The 15,992-nt window shown below is 37.0% G+C and overlaps 1 protein-coding gene across 6 annotated transcripts in view; it reads left to right on the forward strand.

The window, feature by feature from the left end:
* axo (axotactin) overlaps window positions 1–15,992 on the forward strand; it is a 228,528-nt gene that overhangs the window by 10,153 nt on the left and 202,383 nt on the right. For all 6 annotated transcript variants that reach the window (XM_089100414.1, XM_089100418.1, XM_089100415.1 and 3 more), the window contains exon 2: window positions 3,848–3,967. In XM_089100414.1, coding sequence (XP_088956540.1) covers window positions 3,853–3,967 — 115 coding nt within the window. In that variant the 5' untranslated portion in view covers window positions 3,848–3,852. The remainder of the gene's footprint in view (window positions 1–3,847; window positions 3,968–15,992) is intronic.

Genomic DNA, 15,992 nt, shown 5'->3' on the forward strand with positions numbered 1-15,992 from the left:
TCGCCGTCATTGAGTAAGTAAACAAAATTTGCATAAAAATTTTACTTTTCTTTTTCTAAATGGCTGTCTCTAAATTTGGTTCTGACGTAATTTACAAATTAACTTTCGTAACGAACTTCTATATTCGTATATTTTTCTTTTGGCAAAAAATACAAAGTTGCAGATTTTTGCCCATATGAGCTTGAAACCTCTGTTATAGGGTTTTTTGATACGCTGAATTTGACGGTTTGATTTTCATTAAAATTTTTTCACTTTTAGGGGATGTTTCCCCCCTCTTTAAAAAATCAGGTAAATTTTCTCAGGCTCGTAGCCTTTGATGAGTAATACTTAACTTAATAAAATCCATCTATTTAGAATCAGCATTATAAGCCTATTCTTTTGATATTTTTATTGACATCAAAGTTCTATATTTAAAAGTTTCGATTACTATTGAGTCGTATCGCTTGTTTTTATTTATTGTTTTTTTTATTATTTATATGTTAGTACGTATATGATGGGACTCATCCCCTTGCCAATATCATGCTCTTTACGTTAAAAGTTAAAAAACATTTTAATTCACAAACCCCTAAATCACAAAGGCCGTTTAATTAGAATAGATAGCTCTTTTGAAAGCACTAAAAAAAACTGTAGCGTAAAGAGCGAGGTATTGCTTTGGGGGAGAACCCCCTCATATATGTAATAATTTCTGTTCATTTTAAGTTCTAATGTTGCTTCTTACTTTCAGTTGAAAAAACTTTTTTTTTAATCTAAAATCTGATCGTTTTTTAAATAATGCTTGGAAATCCGGCGCCCCCTTCATAGAAATGTCCCTTGCCCCAAAGAAAGATCCTCCACGGAAAGATTCTCCCGAGTAACCCCCTCCTCCAGACCCCCCCCACCAGAAAAAAATTCTTCCTGAAAATGTCTGCATACTTCCCAATAACCAATACAATATGTAAGCAATGGGCAAAGTTCATAACTTGCAGTCCTTTCCCCTAGGAACTGTGGGGGATTAAGTCATCCTAAAAGACATATTTATTAGATTTTCGACTATGCTGAACAAAATGGCTATCTCAAAATTTTAATTTGGTGACTTTGAGAAAAAATGAGCGTGGGAGGGGGCTTAGCTACCCTCCATTTTTTTTGTCACTTAAAAAGGGCACTAGAACTTTTAATTTCCGTTCCAATGAGCCCTTCTACGATATTCTAGGACCATTGGGCCAATACGATTACCCCTGGAGAAAAGAAAAAAAAAAAAACAAACAAACAAATAAACACGCATCCGTGATCTTTCTTCTGGCAAAAAATGCAAAATTCCATATTTTTGTAGATAGGAGCTTGAAACCTCTACAGTAGGGTTCTATGATACGCTGAATATGATGGTGTTGAAATTCATTAAGGTTCTATAACTTTCAGGGGGTCCTTCCCCCTTTTTTCAAAAATCAGCCCAATTTTCCCAGGCGCGTGACTTTTGATGGGTAAAAGTAAAGTTGATGGAATTTATATATTTGAAATCAGAATTAAAATCTGATTCTTTTGATGTATCTATTGGTATCAACATCCTGTTTTTAGAGTTTTGGTTACCATTGAGCCGGGTCGTTCCTTACTTACAGTTCGTTACCACGAACTGTTTGATTTCCTCACATAAAACCACATGAATCAATCAAATGGTTAAATATGAAAAATATCAGTTGCTTTGGAACGAATATTGAAAAAGTATATAGGTGTATTTGTGTAATGCATTGTTTTTTGGCTGTCTTGAAACAGCTGTACGTACTTTTGTTTAACGCGTTTCAAAATACAGACTGATCTAATTATATAATGGGGAATAGAATTATTGGCAAAGTTATCCTAAAATATTCAGTAGATGACTACTGATTTTTTGCATATTAATTCTAATAATTGATTTATGTGTTGTCATGAACCTCGTGATGAGACTTAATTTTTCTTTTTTGCTTTCGTTAGGCGTGACATTTTTTGTATGCATGCTTTTCTTTTATTAGTAGAACAATTAAACTCGGTTGTGAGTCTGAATAAACATTTTTTATACTGACAATGTTCTGTTTTTCCAGACTTTTCAAAATAAAATTTTTTTTAGCAGCTGATTGAAAACTCCCTTTTAAGAATTAAGTGGCTAATTTTAAGTTGGAAAAAAACTATTTTGATATCGAAAAATTATCAAAATAATGAAGTAAAACCACTAACATCAGCATAACAATGGTGTCAATTAAGTGTCAGGACCTGTGCCCCCTAGATCCCCCTCGGTGTTAAAGACTTTTTTTTGGGGGGGGGGGGGGTATTTTCATTGAGCATACCTCTTTTAGTATTTCAATTAAAAAGTTGAAAAACGACAAATTTAAACCTCTAGATATTGAAAAATACACTTTACCCCCCTCCCCCTATATTTAGTTGAATTGAGGTAAACTGAAAAGTTTGACTGTACTCTTGATTTTTATCCTCAGTCAGGAACTAGAAGGAGTAAAACACATTAGAAATAAAAACACACGTTTGCAATTAGATAAAAAGAAGAAAAACACACTTCACCAGTACATTCCGTAGTTATATTTCAAGAAGCATTGTGTGTCACATTTTGTGAAACTGAGATTTGCCAAAAATTTGAATTTCGAAGGTTTACATTTTAAAGCTTGTGGTGGCTTATTTTGAATGTCTTTCCAGACTTTTCAAAATGTTTTTCCAGAATGTTTTTCCAGACTTTTCAAAATAACATTTTTTTTAGCAGCTGATTGAAAATTCACTTTTAAGAATTAAGCGGCTAATTTTAAGATGGAAAAAAACTATTTTGATATCGGAAAATTATCAAAATAATGAAGTAAAACCACTAACATCAGCAGAGCAATGGTGTCAATTAAGTGTCAGAACCTGTGACCCCTAGATCCCCCTCGGCGTTAAAGATTTTTTTTTTGGGGGGGGGGGGGGTGTATTTTCATTGAGCATACCTGTTTTAGTATCTAAATTCAAAAGTTGAAAAAACGACAAATTTACACCTCTAGATATTGAAAAATACACTTTACCCCCTCCCCCTTTATTTAGTTGAATTGAGGTAAACTGAAAAGTTTGACTGTACTCTTGATTTTTATCCTCAGTCAGGAACTAGAAGGAGTAAAACACATTAGAAATAAAAACACACGTTTGCAATTAGAAAAAAAAGAAGAAAAACACACTTCACCAGTACATTCCGTAGTTATATTTCAAGAAGCATTGTGTGTCACATTTTGTGAAACTGAGATTTGCCAAAAATTTGAATTTTGAAGGTTTTCATTTTAAAGTTTGTGGTGGCTTATTTTGGATGACTTAGAGATGAAACAGCTATACAAACATTTGTTTTGAACAACAATTGCACAAATCAGGAACAAATTTTTCAGATTTTAAGCTCCCCTCCAAAATTTATGCCGTGAAACATAAAGGGTTGTAGCCAGGATTTCATTGGCTTACCTTGAGAAAGTGTATTTTTATGCCATAATACAATCAAAAGTAGGAGGGTTAATATGATGTCTCATATTTTAAGAGGTTCGTTCATTGATGCCACTTCATGAAAATTAGGGAGGGGCGGTGAAAATACATTTTTCAGAATCTAAGGGGGGCAACTTCGTTTTTTTTTCAGTTTTTCAATGAGAATACTTAAAAAGTACTTCTTCAAAATCTAGAGGGTAATATCTAAAGGGGGATAACACCCTCCCCTTCATCCAAGCAATTGACACAACTTGGTCTTTCATCCCCCTTATCTTACCTAGGTCGTGCCACTAATTCCTGTCCTTATGTGTGTGCTTTTACTTATTTAAAACAAGTATTTGAATGTGTATCGATGATTTAGGCAGTAGAGTTGATGATGTTTTTTTCTGTATTCTAGGTGAGATGGTATCCGTGACAATTTTTTCGATAGCTTCTACACTGACATTACTTCAGTTCGATGACGTCAAAGCTAGTAGTAATAACGAAAGGAGTAGTTTAAGCCCAGTATCTCCAGACGGTATGTATCTCACGTTCCCAATATTGTTAAGTTATTACTCCTACAGGGTACAGTGAAAAAGCTAGTGTTCTATTTAGAAAGAAGTCTAAGTCATCAGGGGGTTAGCATTCAACTACTAAAGACTATCATTAGATATATAATAGCATCTAACCACGGCCATACACAGGGCGGGTTAGGGGGTCCTTATCCCCCTCAAAATGTGTTTTGACTCGTAAAAACGTAACAAACATGCAAATAATCAACGTTCTGTTGTGTTTTTAAGAGTTCTTTGTGTAAACTTCCTCTCTTAAAAAAAAATACCACCCCCCAATAAAAATCCTGGATACGGCCGAGCATCTAACATATCCATATTCTGGAAACATGTTTGACCTCTCCTGACATCGGGTTAATTGGTTTTACTGAAGTATTTAAAAATGATTGGACCTCATTTCGGAAATTTTGCAACTTACCGTCGTTTACTCTTTTATGGATGCTTAGTCATTTGTCAGGTGTCGTTAAGTGATTTAATGTGATAGAGGTATTAGGGCGAAAAGGGTGCCATTTTAGTACATACTAGAGGGTATAGTAGACTGAGGAATGTGTTATTTTTTTCTCCAGCCTCCTTTCAGTGACTTGCTATATGAGTTTGAGTAAATATTAAAAACTATAGTATTGTACGAGAAGGGACTATTTATCCCATATAGTCAAATTTAACCTTTTCTATGGTTTTAACATTGGGGAAAGGAGACTTAGTACCCCTAAACTTCTGCGGCTTAAAAACAGGACAAAACGGATAGTTTATAAAAAGTAGTCTGCCTAGCATAGTATAATTCAAGCATAGTAAAAAGTATAATTCTGCCTAGCAGATTGATGATAAATTCTTTGATTGTTATTATGTGCTGTTTGGATTATCTCTCTGGTTTTTCAAATCCCGTTTCAATTCCATGTTATTTTTTGTGGCTCATTAACACCTGGGAGTTTAATATGTATTTTTGATTCATTCGCAATTGTTTCTTTATTTAAATTCTCAAGTATTTCATTGATTGCATATAATAACTCAAAAGAATAAGAACAAAAAATCTTGAGACTGGTCACCTCGGTGGACACTGAAGAAGTTATGGCATAGTGCCCCTTAAAGAACCATCAAAAGCCAATGTAAAGCTTAGTTCTGACACAAAACAGTAAGATCACATACATACTACTCTGATGGTTGCCCTATAGGTTAAATCTTTTACTAACCCTCAACTTCTTTATTCTGTCTCTCTCTCTCTTTAAATTATTCGTAACGGTAAAGCGGGTTTCATTACAGTGAAGCCAAGTGGGGTTTTTGTAGTAGATGACTTTTCTTCTATAAAATTAGTAATAAAACTAAATCTGGTTCTCTTCTAGCAGCATCATAGAAGAAACAATGTTTCAAGTTTAATGCTCAATGTTGAGCTTGAATTAAGCTTAATCAGAAGCAGATACAGGCTTTTTTAACCAATAGAGAAACAATTGATCCTTAAGTCATAATAATCGTAACTAAAAAGACGTCCGCAATTTTTGAAAGCTATAGAAACAAACTTATGATAGACTACCCTGGTGGAAAATGACGTATTGACATCAGATTTACAAGGATGTCGTGGAGGCAAAATAAGGGCTATGGCCATGGGCGTAGGCAGCATATTGTCTAGGGGGGGCAGTCGATAGTGTGATGGAGGACCTTTTATCAACTGCTTTTCCAACCATCTGCTTTTTCAGCCATATCTAATGTAAATTTGAAGATCTAGGGAGGCAGCTGCCCCTCCTCCTTCCCCCTCCCTACGCCCATGGCTATGGCCCTTCCCTTAATGATTAAAAAGTCAAAAAGGTGTTCTAACTGATATGAGAAAGAAAAAGTATACTTTCGTCGCTTTTTAAAAAGAACTCTCCTACAATAATGATGATGATTTGATAAGGATTTGAATTTTTATGGCTTGAAAGCTTTTTAGCTGGTATTTGTCCACTTCTGTTTATTTTGACAGTTAGAAAAAGCTTTAAAATAATTGAACTAAATGTTTGAAAATAAGAATGTTTATTTCTGTGTAAAATTATTTGAAGACAATATTTTTCATTTGGGTGAATATAGAGGATTTTTGGGTAAATTGGGAGCAATGGAATTTAAGGTAAGCAGGTTTTGAAGGAAACAATAAAACTGTTGTTTAATTTCTGTAATTTTGGTGCGCGGAAAGGGTTCCGAATGACGGAAGAGTGGACCATGCAAAACAGCAGGGAAGATGTTTGGTTTATGGTAATTGGTTGTCAAATGCCTCAAAAATCGAATCTGTTTAGTTTACAACTGCTCAAATTTAAGGACTAAATGACACAAAAAAAAATTTGAATTTTTCTTGTGTTTACGTTTAGGTGATACATAAATTCAGTGATTAGTTTTGGAATTTAATGATGATTTCACTAGTGGGAGAAGGCTGGACTAAAAAAGAAAAAGAGAAACAACACAAAAAATGAAAAACAATTGAAGAGATGTTTTCAAAGCTACATTAATGCTGCTGTCAATGGACTGGGAGAGACCCAGGGGCCATAGGCGCCCATAAGCTGAATTTTAGGGGGGGTGGGGATCACCTGGTCTATTCGGCACTTCCAATGTTGGATGTCGACCCCAACGCCATGCCGGCTTATGCAGCGAACGTCACCGACGAAAGGCGCGGTCGACTACCACCGAAGTGTCGTAATGCCGCCGGCGCGCCGCCGCCACCGGCCGAGGCGGTGGCGTTCCGCTGACTGAATTAATTTGAGCCAATTCTTTATTGCGTCAACCGCAATGATAAAATAAGATAACGTGTATTTCAAACCAAAATATGACCATGTACACAATCAACGTACAAGATTAACGAATTACAACACTCGTCACAATACTAAAGAAGAAATATAAACCACTCTCTTCTTTTTGCAAAAAAACTGATCAAAATGTTGGAGCTTCTCTTTTCCCGTTTGGTTAAGGATTTCGATTTTTCTGCTTAGAAATCAAGTGCGGTGTCAAAATTAAATAAACAAGTGCGCACACAAATAGTTTGCAAAAATTCCTTGTGCTTCCAGGGTGAGCTTTTATTCAGCACTAGTTATTGTAGCACATCCATTGAGATGGACAATTGTCTTTTGAACAGCCACCAGATTAAATTCCAGGTAGGAACTTGAGATTTAAGGACCTCTCCATTTCAAGACACCTTGGTCTAACAGTTCGTGGTAACGAACTGAAAGTAAGGATCCACACGGCTTAGTAGTAATCGAAACTCTAAAAAATGTAATTTTAATATCAATAGGTATATTAAAAGAATTGGCTTATTATTATGATTCCAGATATATAAGTTTCATTAAGATTATTGGTATCCGTCAAAGGGTACGAGCCTCGGAGAATTTGCCATATTTTCGATAAAGGGAGGAAACACGCCTTAAAAGTCAAAGAATCTTAATAGAAATCACACCATCAGATTCAGCGTATCTGAGAACCATATTGTAGAAGTTTCAACCTCCTATCTGCAAAAATGTGAAATTTTCTATTTTTGCCAGAAGAAAGATGACGGATGCGTGTTTTTTTTTTTTTTTTTCAGGGGATATCGTATCGACCCGGTAGTCCTAGAATAGTGAGAGAGGGCTCATTAAATAGAAATTAAAAGATCTACTCGCCTTTTTAAGTGACCAAAACGATTCGAGGGCAACTAGGCCCCCTCTCCCGCCCTTTTCCCCAAAATTGTCCGATCAAAATTTTAAGAAAGACATTTTGTTCATCATAGTTGGAAGGCCCAATAACTATGCCTTTGGGTACAACATTCCCCCCCCCCCCACACCCCTTGGGAAAGGTTCTTAAGTTATAAAATCGTCCGTCGTTCACACATAATATTGGCTATTTGGAAGTATGGATACATTTTTAGGTGAGGGGGGGAATTTATGCAGGTGGAATTTGCACGGGGGAATTTTCCATGGGGAGGGAAGTTTTCAGGGCGTTAATTTTTCAGGGGAAATTTTACAGTGGTGGAATTTGCCATAATTCCTATAAAAAATTGTTTTTATGCCTTGTTTTCTCTTTTCTGTCTCAATTTTACGCGCGGATATGTTAAGGGTAATTGTACGGGGTAATTTTCACTGGGATTGAATTGTCTAGAGGATAATTCCTTGGGGAGGGGTATTCCTCTATGGAGGTGCATCCAGATTTCCTGACAATATTTAAAAAAAGATCAGAAATTAAATGAACAAAACGAGTTTTTTTTCAAATGAAAGTAAGGAGTAACATGAAAACTTAAAACGAACAAAAATTACTACGTATATTAAGGGGGCTGCCCTCTCCTCAACACCTTGCTCTTCACGCTAAAGTTTGAATTTTTTCGCAATTCCTTAAGGAAGACTCCTGAGACAAAGGGTCATTTAATTAGAAAAATAAGAAGCTTATTGAAAAGTATTAAAAAACTGTTTTTTTTTATTCTAAATCCTCTTTCATGTAGTAGGTATGATCTGGCTGTTCCAGCCACTTTCACAGATTGCCTCTCCCACCACTCATAGTCGTCAAACTGACCTATGCAGTAGGTTCTACCTTCTCGCTAATGGCCCTCATAGATGACTTTTACAAAGTTGCCAATTGCAACCCAAATCAAAACTAAGTTCAAATTCCTTTTCACTACCTTACCCAAGAGAACTGTCTGATTTGTCATCAACAATCACTTTCTGAACATTTTTAGTTTCATTTTCACCCTCAGTGCTGTCTTCTCACCAAATCTCTTCACAGCCTGCTTTTTTGTTTTTCTTGCTTTTGTTGCTTCATTTTTCTTTTCCACCTCTTCTTTGCCTCTTCTATCAAAGGAAGCTTCTATCTTGGCTTTCACTCATGTATCAGTGAGTCCTTTTTTTCTGCCCTCCTTTCCTCCTTGAAGCATTCTGTTTTCTTGGTGGTGCTAGGATGTGGTTGTTATTGTTCAGGTGTGAACATCTTATTTCACAGTGGCTGCAAAATCACAGGGCTTACTTAAAGTATAGGGTGAGAGGAGGGCAGTGCAGGTAGGGATAGGGTTGGAGTTAGGACTTCTGATGATCTTGGCAATTTGCCCCCAGCTCCATGCGCTAAAAAACATTTGGCTGGTCTGTATTTTCTGTATTTAAGAGCACAGATCTTCATTATCAAAATAATCTGGATTGAAAGGGGATATACCTTCTAAATCCCTTCTGGATGTTTGATGGTATGAAAGCTAAGGGGAAAGATATTCCCACCCAACCCAGCTGTGATTTAAATGGTGACAGTTCTTCTCGATGGTGACGGTTGCTCGTTGAAAAAAAAATACTATTAATTTCGATAACTAATTATGTTGGGAATACATAGCTGTTAGATATGTCAACTATTATGCAAGGGTCCTGAAACGCCACAACCATTTCGTTTCTACCAGATTTCTACTTCTCTTGATGAATAACGAAGAGGACCAGCGTCCAGCCAGCGACTCGCAAAGTTTCCAACTCGTGAATAGACCCAAATCTGATGTAAATTAAAGCTGCGATTTGAGAAAGAATGACCAAAACAAATATGTTTGCGGTCAACAATGATCGCGCCAACGGCGCGCCACTGCTGCTATTTTTACCCCCGATGCCGCCAACCTTCCCTTATCGGCATGGCACCAGGGTCTAGTTGTATAATAGAAATATAAAAAAAATATATAAAAATATAAGGCGGGGTCAATTAGCCAGGGGATGGCGCCCCCTCTCTTATGGGTGCCCATACCAGGGGCTTTGAAATGCGGTAATTCTATCAATAACTTTCCTATAATTTTCATCTGATGCACCTCTGACATCCATCAGTTGAGGGTTGATTGTCCCTCTAAGAATATTTTGCCTCACCCATCTAGATTTTGAATTGTACCTTTTAAAATGGGTTGGATGTGTGTTTTCATTGAAAGAATTGAAAAACGACAAATTTGTCCCTATGCATTTTGAAAAATGAATTACCCTCCCGCCCACGCTTTTATGAATGGACGCCACCACCCCTTCTTAAAAACGTCCTTATTTATGTTCTCGTCTATCAGATTATTGATAACCTAGCGAGCATACCACCTCTTATAATTAGGTCGATATATCGTCTTTTGAAAACTTGGTACGCAGGCACTTGCGCAGGGTCAAGTTTTGATGAGTTTGTCCTGAAATTTCTTGTATTTTCTGGTTGATCTGTCTATTTTCGTGTTGTTACTTTTTAAAACATTTGCCCCCCCCCCTCCTTAATTTTTAGAACCCTTATAAAATAAATTCCTCCTTACGTGTCTTCGAGCGCACGTATGAACCCAAGACAACCAGGTTGTCTTTCAATAAACCTGTATCCTCACGACATTTTGACATGGTCACACCCAGGACTGGGCAACGTAGGTTGGGGTAAGCTATTATTTTATCTTTATTTTAGTAATAAGACTGATGAGCATATAGTATAATTTTAAGAAATTGTGTTTAGACAAGCCTGAAGCTTAAATTTAGTTATGATTTTTGTTCTCTGCGCAAGTTTTTTTCTGCAGTCCCGTGGTTTTAAGAAGACAACAATTTTTCTATTACTCGATAGCTGAGAAGCAGGTTTCTCAATCAACCTAAACATGCTTTTGAAATTTGCTTAGCATAATCATTTTTTTAATTGAAAATTCCGTGTGAAATTAATGACTAAAGGAAAAGTTTCCTATTTAAAGGAAGTTTAGTGCTTAGAAAGTTTGGATTTTTCGTATACTATTGACAATCTAAAGCATTAGTTTCAATTGAATCGCTATTCTTTAATGCGTATATTGGATGTTCTCTTTCATAGAAAATGTTGACAATTAAGGCAAGAGAGCAAAACCACCAATAAAATTCCAAATTATGTAAGGTTTCGAAACAAGGAAATCCTTGTACAAATTTTCCTTTCTACATTGCACAACCAGCTCATTATATTTTTCGCAACTGAATAAACATTGTTGGCGTCAGAACTTCTATATAACCTATGAATGAGATACACCAAATTTCACGGTAAAAACATAATTTTCAGCGCATTAAAAAACTATATTTTGAAAATAAATATGTTGTTGGTATGCTTTATAAAAGGACTAGGCTAAATTGTCAATAAAGTCTACCCATTACTAATTGAAAAAATATGCCACAAAGTTGGGCCAAATATTGTTCTCTTTCCGCCCGGTTTTGAGGTTTGCTGAATCAGTCGTGTCGGTTGCCCTAGAATCTCCCATTTTGTGTAGATAAACCTTTTTGTAAAAAAGGAAGTTTTATTACAAAATTTTCATTTTCGTCAATTACAAAAAAAAAATCACTGTCATTAGTTATACAAAAAAGGTTCTATTTTTTGGACAATTAAAAACTAAAAGCGTCTGAAAATTGATTTTAAAGAACAATGAACTCTCTCATATTCTCCGTAATTTCAAATAAATTGCAGCTAATTTTCAAGGTCAATCATAATTTTAAATATCTATACATTACAAAACTTGCACTTGTCCTCTGTCTTCATTCTAACAATGAAGAAAGTAATGACAATATATCCTTCTAAACAATAATTCATGTATAGTCCACTATAAAACACAATTAAAAGATAATTGACTAACATGGAAATAATTCTGAAAATGGCTCAAACTTTGAATAGCTGCCTCGGACAGCCCCTCCTGTAGCAAGACCGACTTTGTCATTAAATCTGGAGAATTATGGTTTTGTACAGTTTTTCTGTTTTTATTCCCCGGTGGTAAATATTGCAATTGCACATGATACAAATGACCGTAAATTATTTGGAATCATAATTCCCAGCCCGAGCCACCTGATAAATTGAACGAAAGGCATAGAACTATTTTTACAACTAAGCGGCAATCTAGCAGAAACCCTAACATTAAGTTAAGAAAATGGAACTCACCTTTCTATGGTCGTCCAGAAATTAAAGAGCTAAGTGAGCTCTATGTATTATTTATTTATTTTGAGGCACCAGGCCACTTCACATGGAAGGATTTGTCGTAGAAACTTTTGAAGAGACTTATTTGAATAGAATTTGAAAGTTCTAGTGCCCATTTTAAAAATAAAAAGGGATTGAAGGGCAACCAGCCGGCCTCACCTTTTTTAACCCCCTCCCTCTCTAAACTAACCAATTTCTAGATAACCATTTAGTTCATAATAGTCGAAGCGTCCAACGACTATGCCTCCGGGGGTCAAATGACCTCCCACAGCCACTGGGGTAAGACTTTTAAATTATACATTTTGCCCATTGTTTTCGCATAGGATTTATTATTGGAATATCTTAGGAATATCTCTTGCCTGCAATATCTTAGGAACGGTTAAGGGTAAAAAGTTGAAAGCTTCTTGCCTATTACTGCTACCACAGCTAATACTACTTCTATATTACTGCTACAACTACTGCTATTACTACTACTACTACTACTACTACTATTACTACTACTACTAAAACAACAACTACTACTATTTCTACTACTACTGCTGCTACTACTACTACTACCACTACTACTTTTATAACTACTCCTACTACTCAAGCTTTCCAAGCTACTACTACTACTTCTAAAGATGCTACTAATTCCACTATTATTACTACTGCTACTACTATCGCTATTACTGCTACCACTACTACTACTACTACAACCACTACTACTGCTACTACTACTACTAATACTACTACTACTATTACTACCACTTTTACTACTGCTGCTGCTGTTCCTAATGCTACTACTACTACTGCTACTACTACTACTATTACTACCACTTCTACTACTTCTACTACTACTTCTACTACTACTACTACTACTACTACTACTACTACTACTACTACTACTACTACTACTACTACTACTATTACTACCACTTCTACTACTACTACTACTACTACTACTTCTACTACTGCTACTGCTACTACTACTACTATTACTACCACTTCTAATACTACTACTACTACTTCTACTACTACTACTACTTCTACTAATACTACTACTTCTACTAATACTGCTATTACTACTAATACTACTATTACTGTTGCTGCTGTTGCTGCTACTGCTGCTGCTGCTGCTGCTGCTGCTGCTGCTGCTGCTGATATTGCTGCTGTTGCTGCTGTTGCTGCTGCTGCTGCTGCTGCTGCTGCTGCTGCTGCTGCTGCTGCTGCTGCTGCTGCTGCTGCTGCTGCTGCTGCTGCTGCTGCTGCTGCTGCTGCTGCTGCTGCTGCTGCTGCTGCTGCTGCTGCTGCTGCTGCTGCTGCTGCTGCTGCTGCTGCTGCTGCTGCTGCTGCTGCTGCTGCTGCTGCTGCTGCTGCTGCTGCTGCTGCTGCTGCTGCTGCTGCTGCTGCTGTTGCAGCTAATGCAGCTGCTGTTGCTGCTGCTGCTGCTGTTGCTGCTGCTGCTGCTGCTGCTGCTGCTGCTGCTGCTGCTGCTGCTGCTGCTGCTGCTGCTGCTGCTGCTGCTGCTGCTGCTGCTGCTGCTGCTATTGCTACTACTACTACTACTATTACTACTACTTCTACCACTACTCCTACTACTACTACTACTACTACTACTACTACTGCTATTGTACTACATTAAAAAGATTTTTGGTGCATCCAAGTTGTTACAATGGTATAGATGGAATATCTTAGGAACGGAATAAGGCATTAAGTTGAAATTTTCAAGGACAGTTGAGGGGGTTGTAAAACTAAATCCAAAGACATTATTTATATTCAGATTCTCGAAAGGGCTTCTGTTCAATACCCCAGAAATTACTAAGGGCATTACGTTATAAATTGCAGGACGATTTTTGGGGGATGTTTAATTGAATCAAAAGACACTATGTGCATCCAAAGTTGTTAAAAAGGCGTATCTGCGATGTCTTAGGAACGCCACGGATATTAACATGAAACTTTCAGGGAAAGTTGAAAATCAAAAGACACTGTGGGATCCAGGAATTCAAAAAGATGTATCTGTGATATACTAGGAATGAGAAAGGATATCTCTTTGGAACTCTTAGGAAATTTTGAAGGGGGTGTTGAACTTAATTAAAAGGTACAAAAAGCATCCAAGTGGTCAAATGGCGTATCTTCCATATCTTGTGAATAGCTAAAAGTGGTCTGTTAAAACTTTCAGAGGTCGTTGAGGGTTACGCTAAATTAAGTCAACGGACACTTTGTGCATCCATGTTGTCAAAATTGCGTATCAGCAAAAAAGCTCAGGAATGGCTAAGGTTATAAGGTTGCAACTTTCAAGGGATGTCGAGGATCATGTTAAACTAAATAAATAAAAAACTAGTGTGCATCCAGGTTTTCAAAATTCTGGATCTGCAAGAAACTAAGGAAAGGCTAAGTGCACTAATTTGAAACTTTCGCAGAATGTTGAGGGATATGATGGACTAAATCAAAACCTAACCTGTACATCCTGGTCGTCGAAAGGGTTTATGTGCAATATCTAAGGAACGGTGTATTAAGTTGAAACTTTAGTGGGGTGCTGAGGGGGGGGACGAACTAAATAAAAAAAACACTATGTGCATTCAGGTTTATGAAAGTGTGTATGTGCAGTATCTAAGGACCTTTTTAGATTAGTAGGCTAAATCTTTCAGGGTTTATCGGGGGGGGGGTGAACCTAATTAAAAGACACTATGTGCATCCCAGTTTTCAAAAGGGGAAAACTTCAAAATTTCAAGAATAGCTCAGGATGGATAAATCAAAAGACAATATCTGCATCCAGGTTGTCACAAAGGCATATCTCCAATACCTGAGGATTGGCCATGGGTATTAAGTTTAAACTTTTAGGGTATATTTTAGGGGTTGTTGAACTAAATCAAAAGACACTATCTGCATCCATGCGGTCAAAAGTTGAATATTCAATGCCTTAGGAACGGTTGCGGATTTTAAGTTGAAACATTCTGGGAATGTATGGGGGGAGGGGGATGTTGAACAAAATCAAGAGACACTATGCGCATCCAGGTTTCGAAAGTACATATCTGCAGTAACTCAGCGACGGCTAAGGGCATCAAGTTGAAGCTCAAGGAATTTTGGTGGGGGGGGGGGTATGTTGGACCCCCTCTTGTTGATTTCGACTCTTGTTGATAGACGAGCATCGCCAAGCGCTGAAAACTATGTTGTGACCAAGATGTGCCCAGGATTGCACAAAGCCTCCATTCATGGAGGTCCCAGGGACTTCTTGCTGTCCGGTTCTAAGCTGGATTAAGCACTTTGGTGTAGACTTGAGAAGGCATGTGATCCCCGTCCAGCCCTGGTATCCGGGATCATTGCTTTTCCTAAGGCAAAAATAATTTCAATGATTTAAAGAACATGAAAATTGACTTGGAATGTTACGACGTTAAAAAATGACTATCGTATCGACATTTTGACTGACGAATTCAGACGATTCGATTTGGATTTATTAGGAGTTTCAGAAATTCATATCCCAGGGATAAGAAGCATGAAATTAGGTGATATAGAATTTATTTACTCAGGCAGGAAGGATGGGGTACATAGACAGAGAGTAGGGCTCATGATGAATAAGGAAGCTGCTTAGTCTTATTTAGGCTGGGAAGGTATTAATATTAGAATACTAATTGCTGATTTTATGACTAAAAAGTTCAGGGTATTAGTTTTAGTAGTATACGCCCCTGTAGAACCGACTGACGGAAATATTAGTGACTCAGATGAATTTTACTTACAGTTACAGGATAAAATAGACAAGATCCCAGGAGTAGAATGGCCTTATTGAGCCCCACGCGACACCCCTGCTGCCACCTACAACTTTTTTTAACACCATATATTGGCATAGAACCACGTGGTTTATGTTTTTTTGTCAATGAGAATGAAAAAACAGGAATTTTGTCACATTTATGGATGTTTTCTTGGATGGCTATGTGTGTGTTGGTCGATTTATTTGATGTTTTTCATGGATGTTTAATGGTTTTTGTCAGTGAGAATTTGAAAAACATGAATTTTCTCACATTTTTGTCTGTTTTCATGGTTTTTGTCAGTGAGAATGGAAAAACAGGAACTTTGTCACATTTAAGGATGACAACAGCAATTTATGTTTCCTGTTTTATGTCTGTTCGTTGTCAGTGAGAAAGGGCATGCTTGACGCGA

The sequence above is a fragment of the Artemia sp. Qi Xiang Cuo genome, chromosome 14, assembly GCF_049724085.1.
Source record: "Artemia sp. Qi Xiang Cuo chromosome 14, ASM4972408v1, whole genome shotgun sequence".
Classification (NCBI taxonomy): domain Eukaryota; kingdom Metazoa; phylum Arthropoda; class Branchiopoda; order Anostraca; family Artemiidae; genus Artemia; species Artemia sp. Qi Xiang Cuo.